The sequence below is a fragment of the Falco peregrinus genome, chromosome 5 (assembly GCF_023634155.1).
Source record: "Falco peregrinus isolate bFalPer1 chromosome 5, bFalPer1.pri, whole genome shotgun sequence".
Taxonomy (NCBI): domain Eukaryota; kingdom Metazoa; phylum Chordata; class Aves; order Falconiformes; family Falconidae; genus Falco; species Falco peregrinus.
Genome location: NC_073725.1, coordinates 11157011 through 11166617, shown reverse-complemented (window position 1 = coordinate 11166617; position 9607 = coordinate 11157011). Strand labels below are relative to the sequence as shown.

At 43.9% G+C, this 9607-nt stretch overlaps 1 protein-coding gene across 3 annotated transcripts; it reads right to left on the bottom strand.

Moving 5' to 3' along the window:
• Positions 1–1951: 1951 nt before the first annotated feature.
• Positions 1952–8155, bottom strand: OXSM (3-oxoacyl-ACP synthase, mitochondrial). Of its 3 annotated transcripts, none has more exons than XM_055803894.1 (3): positions 8038–8155; positions 5223–6240; positions 1952–2548 (listed from the first exon to the last, which is right to left on the bottom strand). In XM_055803894.1, the coding sequence occupies exons 2-3, from the start codon at positions 6203–6205 to the stop codon at positions 2146–2148; spliced, it is 1386 nt and encodes a 461-aa protein (XP_055659869.1). In that variant the 5' UTR covers positions 6206–6240; positions 8038–8155; the 3' UTR covers positions 1952–2145. The 3 variants fall into 3 exon arrangements, with proteins under 3 accessions (XP_055659869.1, XP_005234737.3, XP_013152436.2); XM_005234680.4 differs by lacking the exon at positions 8038–8155 and adding an exon at positions 7728–7992; XM_013296982.3 differs by lacking the exon at positions 8038–8155 and adding an exon at positions 7732–7992.
• Positions 8156–9607: the final 1452 nt, after the last annotated feature.

Genomic DNA, 9607 nt, shown 5'->3' with positions numbered 1-9607 from the left:
GAAATTTGCTGGATGATTTCCTCCTCCTGCTAGCTCTCTCCTGGAGGCTGAATTCTTTAAATCAATTCCTTTTTGCATACAATTTGCAGAGAGTAATGTTGAATTTCATATTCTGCCTTTTATATTGCATGCAATCCAGATCCTCATTCATTGTACGGCTACTATTAGTTATCACAGGCTAAGAGGTTTTGAGGTATTTTTCCTGAGAGCAAATTCCCATACCCTCTCTAGCTTGTATGCTTTCACATTTTCCCTTTGGTAATATATTATTTTACTTTCAGGCTTTTCATTCGTTAATCTATTTTGGACTGCATTGCTCTGCATGAGCTGAGCTTCTGAAAGAGTCTTAATCACTCTCCAACTGCATTTTTCTCATCATTCTCTTTAAATTTCTATTCAATAAAGACAGCAAATGCAAAAATTATGCTGTTCCACATCAGCATTCAGACCATTTTTATAAATAATGAGGTTTTAGGGTACTGCTAAGCCTCATCATAGTCCATTAATAATCTCTTTCGAGAACGTAATTTACTTATGCTATAGCTACTTCATATGTCCTTCATTTCAAATCCTGTGAGTTACTTTGCCTCCGCTTACAGAGGTCAAAGGCTAAGACTGACATTTTCAAGAAAAAAACTGGTGAGAAGTCTTTTAATAAACTAACCCACCAACAGGGATATCCGACTTCACTCACATCTGCACTATCAATGAAGGCACTACTTGGCTAAGATACTGACTGGTGCCAGAAGGAGCAGCTAAAGTCTTGTTCTTTGCAACAGACAACCTAAACGTCCATCATTATGTCAGCTTTATGTATAATTTCATTTTCCTGTTCTGTTTCTTCCCCTTTTGTGGATAACTGGCTAGCTGAAAAGGGTCACATAGACGTAGTCCAGCTGGCTGGACAAAAATGCACATGGCTCTCAGCTTATCCGAAGTAAAGCAAAAATACACTATCCTTGGCTGTCCTTGTTACACAATAACAGGAAGATTTCGGTGGGAAAAGAATGTTGCAGGTGGGAACAGATAACTACAGAAGAGAAACTAGGGGCGGGCTTGGTATTTAGGCAACTAACCAATAATGAGCTTAACTTTTGTAATATGTATGAGCTAATTATAAGAAGGCATAAAAGGTGACTGTAAGGTACAATAAACGACATCTGCTGATCACTCATATTGAGTGACTGTGTCTTCCCTCCGTCGCGACACCCTTTCTCATCCACAAGACTCAGGTTTATTTCTTGCATGTGCCATTTTTTTCCCTCTCCTGCCCCCCCCCCCCCCCCCCTTCCCCCAAATCCCTTGTTTTTCCAAGTTTTGCTAGCTCTACTTTTCCAACTTGGCAAAACCACCAGGGGTTTCAAGAGTCTTTTTCCTTTCTGTGTAACTATTTTTTAAAACCTCAATACTATACTTGAATATACCTTGCTATTCTTGTCCAAAATTTCAGAACAGGTTATCACCTGCTAATTCTACCACTGTGCCACATGGAAGATGTATAGGCTATGCTGTACGCATTCTTCACTGTTACCGCTCCACACCATGGCTAATGAGGTAACACAACATATCGGAATGAATAAAGCTGAAAAGAAAATGAACCACTGTCAGAAATCTTACAAACTCCTATATTATTGTTTGCTGAATGCCATCTGTGTGGTAGAACATGCATAAGTCTACGATATTTGAAACATCTTACAATGAGGAAAAAGGCAGAATTGTAAATGGAACAAAGGGGTAACAAAGGGGAGGTCAGTCATAAACCATTTATCACGTAGTAAGTCATCAAGTCATTACTGTGGAGTCCTAGCTTGTTAGCCAGTCTCCATTTCGCATAAATGTTCCCAAGCAATTCTGTGTCACATGCATATGAAAAATCTATCTTAATGAAGTAAAAACACAGAACAATCAATGTCTCCTCTTCTGGTCAAGAACAAAAGCTTTACCACAGAAAGGTCTTTTATTTATTTTTATTAAAATAAGTTCCCTCTTTCCAAGAGAATTACTGATATAAATCTTCGGGTGACTAAAGTTCTTACGTATCAAATGAGCAATTCTCAAAGCTGAGAAAAGATCACAGTACACACCAAGGGTGACAATACAGAAAATCATTGTCAGTCCCATTTTTCAAGACATGTACAGCATAAGTTAAACGCTTGCAAAGCACAAAGTGGCATTAGTACCACCAAAGCCAAATGAATTTGTGAGTGCTATACGCCGTTTTTCAGTTTTCCACTCCTGAGCTGTTAATGGAACATAATTGAGATCAAACTCTGCCTCTGTTTTCTCTAAGTTTAGAGTAGGTGGCAAAATTCCATGGTAACAGGACAGTGCAGTAAAAGCTGCTTCAATAGCTCCTGCAGCCCCCAAGAGATGCCCGGTTGCTCCTTTTGTTGAGGAAACTGCAATATTATGTGAGTGGTCTTTAAAAAGCCTCTTGATTGCTCGATTCTCAGCAGCATCTCCTAGAGGTGTAGAAGTTGCATGTGCATTGACATATGTTATGTCTTCTGGTTTGATCCCAGAATTTTTTATTGCTGCAGACATACACCTAACGAAAAAAAAGACAGAATGCTGAAATTGCCATTACATTTTTGTTGCTAAAATACCTGTACAAACCAAACGCAAAAGAATAGGATGCTTTAAAATGTTTATCAAATGTGAAAATCTGCACGACATACTTTACTAGAGATGTAAATGACAAGATATGGATTCATCTAACTAAACACACTAGCATCTACATTTAGCCACCTAAGAAAGATAGTAGTGGTGAGGCCCACTATAAAATCAGACTTGCTGCTAAAAATCCCCCAGTTGGGAAAAATACAAAGAAAAAGTAAGAAGATACAACAAACAATCCCTACAGACTACATTAATAAAGCAAAAACCTTTTTCAATGTAAAATTTGAAAACATTTGACTGGGAAATAACTACCTGAAATTATTGCAAAAATTTAGGTTCCCTCCACTGAAGTTTCTCTAGCATAGCAAAACATTAATGTAACATTCAGTACAATGGTCCAAGAAATCCTCTTCCCATGGTAAGTGAAAAGAAGATTCCCTATTCTTTACATTTTGTTTTCCCTCTTATTTACAGTATTAGGGAATTATGAAGAATAATTGCTCTATCAAACAAAAATATTAGGAAATTAAAAAAAAAATTCTGCACTCATCTTCCCTGCGAGCTTTTGCATGCTTTCCAGAGGCTAGAAGATGTCAAGGAGACAGCACAAATTCCTATATATATAATGAAATTTATTGAAAGTCACGCTTTTCTACCCTGATACTATGTTCCATTCTGACTCCCCATGACCTGTGGACTGTGACTGCCTCTATAAAACATGCTTTTTTATGACAACCACAGAAGGATCAATACAGCTCCATACTGTGATTTTCTCACAGATTTCCCCCAGAAATTAAGAGATGAATCACACATCTCCTTGCACACACAGGTTAACTACATATCTCTGAGCAGAAGAACACTGACTCTTTGAAACTTACGAAAAATAAGGAAATAAAAGGAAGCTCAAAAGAAAAAGATACCACAGGCTGCTAAGCATCCAGCTTAGCATAGGATGGAGGCCAATTATGCTCACTGTCACTACACAGTGAGCCAACATCCATGCAAAAAATACTACTGATCAACCATGAGGGAAACAGATACATTTAGTTATGTTAGCTGCAAGAAATACATTTACTTAAGGAGATGACACATTAATTGTGTTGAACACACTCTATATGCATGCTTCTGAGTCTGGCTTTGCCCCTCCCTTCCTGCAGGTTTACTTCAACATATGTATTAGTCTCCAACTGAAGTAGTTACTAGAAGATGAGAAAAAATATATTACCCTGAATTTTTTTGATGTGGCAAATAAAATTCCTTACAGAAAAGAGAAGCATATACATTTCAGATTTAATATATGTACCGCTGCAGTAATGAAATATTGGTTTGAAGACTGTATTAAAATGTATTATCTCATCTCAAGGGTGGAAAGGCTCAACATTTTGGAGATACCAAGATTAAGTTTCAGCTACTTTCCCCTATGAATTTCATTTATATGCTACTGCAATCATAAAATATATGAAATTCTGTTACAATATATTGCCATATCATCTCAAGGGTAAACAAGTCTGAAAATCTGAGATAAGACACTCCTGATTACTCAACACACACCTAAGTCTGCAGAACAATTAAGTATGAATCAAATAGCATAGAGAGAAACCTGGTATACTACACTTCCTGGAAAATCTGTTAACCCAATAAATATGCAAACACAGGTCTACAATACCATGCAGAAGTTTGATCTATTTTTGCAGTGATATATTGAATTTTTTTATTAAATATTCACATATATTCAGAATAATGCAAACTAAATCTTTACTAATGATTCCAGTGTTAGCAATAGCATTCAGTCTATTCTAAGCTCACAAACTTACACATGTAATTTAACCGACAATTAGGTCAATGATAAAGATGAGTATCATCCACTTATGAACTGTTTTTTATAAGATTAACAATAATGAAGCTTTACCATCTCACTTAACCGTACTGAAGTGTATTTCTGCTACACCCCTACACCAACACTCTTAGCTGCATCAGAATGAAGTATTTAAACACAATTGTTGCACCACCATATGACTCAAGTACTTTCCCTATGAAGAGCTGAAGTCTTTTCTAAAGAAGAATAGCCACAATTAATGCTAATTACATGTATGGTAATTATTCTAACAAACTATATCCTCCAAGTGCTCTACAGCTTTGTCACTTGGGACTTCTTCAGGAACGCTATTCCCCTTTCAGACCACAATTAATGACATGACCTGCTTTTGCAGTGGTGTCTCTTTTCTCTATGGACAAAGTCTGAGGAACCTGAAAAGGTTCTATCATACTACAAAAATCTTTAAAAAAAGGTTTCCGTTGAGACTTATTTGTGTGAACAACTGTAGGCACCAAACACAAAACATTTTCACATAAAATTTTCATAACTCTATGCAAAAAGGCTGATTCTAGCAAGAACTCACCTTTGCCTTGTTACTGAAAAAAGAAAACTGGGGCAAAACCTTACCAGAAGCTCTTTCATTTTTCAGATTAAGTTTTCAGGCTTTTGGAATATTAATTCAAGATTGAACAGCATTTCTCTAGGAAAAGCATACAATAATAGAAACATATGTACCCACTACAATTAACACATGAAGTTGCCTTCAAAATCAACATATAGTTCTTACCTGAACGCACCATCTCCCTCTGGATTAGGTGCTGTTATGTGGCAAGCATCACCAGACAGTCCATAACCTAAAACTTCAGCATAGATCCTAGCACCTCTTTGTACAGCACGTCCATATTCTTCCAAGACCAGCACAGCAGCACCCTCTCCCATTACAAACCCTTCTCTCTGCACATCAAATGGTCGACAGGCCATTTTAGGGCTTGAGTTAAAGCTTGTGCTGAGAGCCCGAGCTCTTGCAAATCCAGCCAAGGACAAAGGACTAATGCAAGCCTCAGTCCCTCCAGCCAACATGACATCAGCATCACCAGCAGCAATAAATCTAAAGGAGTCTCCAACAGCATGTGCGCCTGTGGTACAAGCCGTTGACACCGCATGATTCGGCCCTTTCAATTGGTATTTAATGCTGATATGGCCTGCTGCCATATTGACTAAAATCTTTGGGACAAAGAATGGGCTGACCTTGTTATAACCCTTTGTTTTAAACAAAGCGGCCGTATCAGAAATGTCTTCCAGTGGAACCATTCCCATCCCAATTGCCACACCGGCACTTAAGCGATCCTGTTCAGACTGGGGAGACCAGCCAGAGTCCTTCATTGCTAGCTCTGCTGCACCGATGGCCATCACAGTGGCAGAACTCATGGATTTGATCTCTGACTTTGACACAAAGCTTTCTTCGCTGAACTGACCCTCCTGGTTTCCCCTTGGCACACAAGCAGCCACTTTACATGGGACACCTGCATATTCTTCCCCATCTAGCGATGTAATCCCACTGTCTCCTTGGAGAAGGTGCTTCCACACAAACTGAGTCCCCACACCAAGAGGGGACACTAAGCCAATACCTGTAACAACTACTTTCCTTCGACATACAGGCAGTGACTTGCTGAAAGCTCTTCTGTGGTTTTGTAAATGCAGATTTAAATTCAGATTCCAGAAATGAAGATTTGCAATCTTTAATAGATCACGTGAGCACTGTGAGAACATGGTGGGAATTGATCACTTCAAGCACATTTCCGTAACTAGGGGGAAAAAAAAAAAACCACAAACACAACAATAAAACAGCCAATGTGAAAAACATTCCAAGTACACTAAATTAATAACCTGCTTTTTAAATGAAAGCCTATTTTCAGCCCTGCAGAAAGGGATGAGGTTTCCGTGTCTGTAACCAGGATCAGTACGTGTTATGGCAGACAGTGCTTAGAAACATGTTCATTTTGTGAATGCCTCTAGTGCACTCTCCTAGCATAAGCTGCTAATGGGTATGACTTTGCACCAGTGTGGACTGTGAGGCACTCTCTGGTTTTGCTGCAAAACTCCCCCTGGGGCTTTAACCACAGCTGGCTGGAGGGCTGGAGGTATCAACAGTGAACATTAAGAGCTTCATTCTTGTAAGGGAGAAAGTGCGCGTTCACCTGAAAGTGTATGCCCTACCATTATCGTGTGAAGGATGTTGTCATCACAACTTTTATGTCAGACAGAATGGTCTACAAAACTCAGAACAGGAGTCAAGAAACTCCTCCTGGTTCTGTCACCAAGGTAATTACCTATCTTGGACAAGACTCCTCGTCTTTCTACCCCCACCTACCTTTATCACTCTTGGGGTATTTAGACTGTGGGGGGCAGTACCTCAAGTGCATTGGAGCAAGATCATAGAATCACAGAATCATTTAGGTTGGAAAAGTCCTTTAAGATCAAGTCTAACCGTTAACCCAGGACTCATAAGTCCACCACTAAACTATGTGTCTAAGCAGTGCATCTACACGTTTTTTTAAACAATTCCAGGGGTGGGTGATTCCACCACCTCCCTGGGCAGCATGTCCCAGTGGTTGAAAAATGTACCACGCCACCACCTCCCTTGAAGGTAACACGACTAGATCCCACGTTACCGTGAGGTCTCAGGTGATGGCAGAAGGCCACTGCTCAGCACAAGCATTTCAGGCGGGGCGAGAGGCCCGTGCCATGCAGCAACGCGCTGCAGCCCCTCGCTCTCACCCTGCCTCTGCCACCACCGCTCGGGAGCCGGCCTGACCGCATGTGGCCGGCATGCTGAGCAGGGCAGAGGCTGCAGCTCACCAGCACCTATGCTATGGGCTTCAACGGGCCCTCGCCTCACAGAAAGGGCAACCTGGCATCGCCAGGTCTTTGGGCACATGCGGGGAGCCGCATGGGGACCATACGGGGCCACCGGGCGAGCGTGCGCCTGCTAAAATAGACAGCCCTGCTCCTTCCTGTGTTGCGGCAGCACAAGTACGCAGCAGCGCTATTAAAAAAAAAAAAAGCTAAAAACAGGCCTTACTAATATGGGTTTTTTAAAGGAGCCTGCTTTAAACCCGGACCCAAATTTGCCATTTTAATTTTTTAAGCCAGTTAACTTGGATTTTATAAAAAGAGGCAATAACGTATGTGCAGAGGTCTTTACAGCAGTGCATGCCTAACAGCCAAGTGCAGCCTTCAATACCGGTATAAAATAATCAGGCCTGGCCTGACCCACGCTGCGCTACGTTACCTACTGTGCGCGCCGAACAGCCACCGGGAGTAACTTGGAGTAACATGCCCCCGGGAGCAAGAGCTACCGGGCGCCACTGGGAGTTCAAAGGGCCTTAACTACTTTTAATGTTTACACCCTGACGCCACGGGGCTCCCCTGCGACACCCCACGTTTCAGCCGGGCTCGCCCCGCCCTGCGCCGCCACTGCCGTCCCGGCCCGCCCCGCTAGGAGCAGCCTGCCCCGCCGCCCCGCCGCCGGCGGAAAGCCCCTCCGCTCCCGCAGGGGCCGGCGAGCCCCCGCCTGCCTCCGCCCTAGCCCTCAGCCGTACCTCCGCCGGCCGCACTCCCCCCCCCGCTCCACGGTGGTTGGCTCTGCCTCGCTCCCCCGCTCCGACGGCGCGGTGCTGCACCACCCGGGAGGCTGGGGGGGGTGGGTGGGAGGGGGGGGAGGCACGCGGCGGCTTTGTAGCCGATCCCCGATGCCACGATTGCTGAGGAAGCCGGCAAGGGAATCGGTAACTCGGCGGTGGACTGCGCGGCCCGGCGGCGCTTCCCGCCCGCGGCGCGCGGAGGATGGTGGCGGCACTGGCTGGAGGCGGTGCGGCTCGGCCGCTTGGTCGCCGGTGTAGGCGGGCAGGGGGCGCGGCCGCTTAAGTAGCCCGATGAACTGGAAAGGGCAAGGAAATTCCTTCCTCCGCCAAACCGCATATTTGAAACACGCAAGGGAAAAGTAAAAAGCCTACCCCCCCAAACGAGCCCACGGTCTCAGCGATACACAGGAGGGTTGCGCTGAGGTCGTGAGGGAAACTTTGTCGTTGCCCGTCGGTTCCCTTAATGCTGCATGCGTACTGCAGGGCATTTCAGCACTGAGCTGGCAGGAACTGTCAGAACTCAGCGGTAAACAGTACGTAACCAGGAAGGCCATCACACACATGCACGCTGCGGTCTCTGCCAGGCCTATTTAGGTTCCACCGTAACTAATTCCTTGGCACAGTTTTCCTGCCTACGCTTCGTTCCCTTGCTGTAGTCCCAGTCCCCATCTGATCTCTTGTTATGCTGCACCCTTCAGGTCCCCATCCTTCTCCAGCTCCCAGCTGCTGACATGACTGGCAGAAAAGACCTGGGGGTGCTGGCTGACAGCCGGCTGAACATGAGCCAGCAGTGTGCCCAGGTGGCCAAAAAGGCCAATAGCACTCTGGCTTGTATCAGAAACAGTGGGGCCAGCACCCTGTACCAGCACTGGTGAGGCTGAACCTTGAATAATGTGGTGGTTTGGGCCTCTCACTTCAAGAGGGAAGTTGAGGTGCTGAAGCGTGCCCAAAGAAGGGCAACAAAGCTGGTGAGGGGTCTAGAGAACAAGTCTTGTGAGGAGCAGCTGAGGAAATGGGGTTGTTTAGCCTGGAGAAAAGGAGCCTCAAGGGGGACCTCATTGCTCTCTGCAGCCGCCTGAAGGAGGGTGTAGCGAGGTGGGTGTCTATTGCTTTTCCCAGGTGAGGAGTGATAGAATGAGAGGAAATGGCCTCAAGCTGCACCAAGGGAGGTTTACGTTGGATGTTGGGAAAATTTTCTTCATTGAGAGGGCTGTCAAGCACTGGTAGAGTCACCATCCCTTCAGGTATTTGATAGATATGTAGATGTGGTGCTTAGGGACATGGTTTAGTGATGGACTTGGGTTAACGGTTGGACTCAATGACCTTAAAGGTCTTTTCCAACCTAAATGATTCTATGATTCTATGAAAGTGTTCTCCTCCACATGGATGCTGAAATGCTGGCAGAGAAGACAGAAGTAAGCAAAGACAAGTTGATTACTGACTTTACAGGAGTGCCTTTAAAATATATGTACAAATGGGCCAACTGCATCAACACGTGAAAGTAAACTATGTTGTTGCTGCTTCCAGG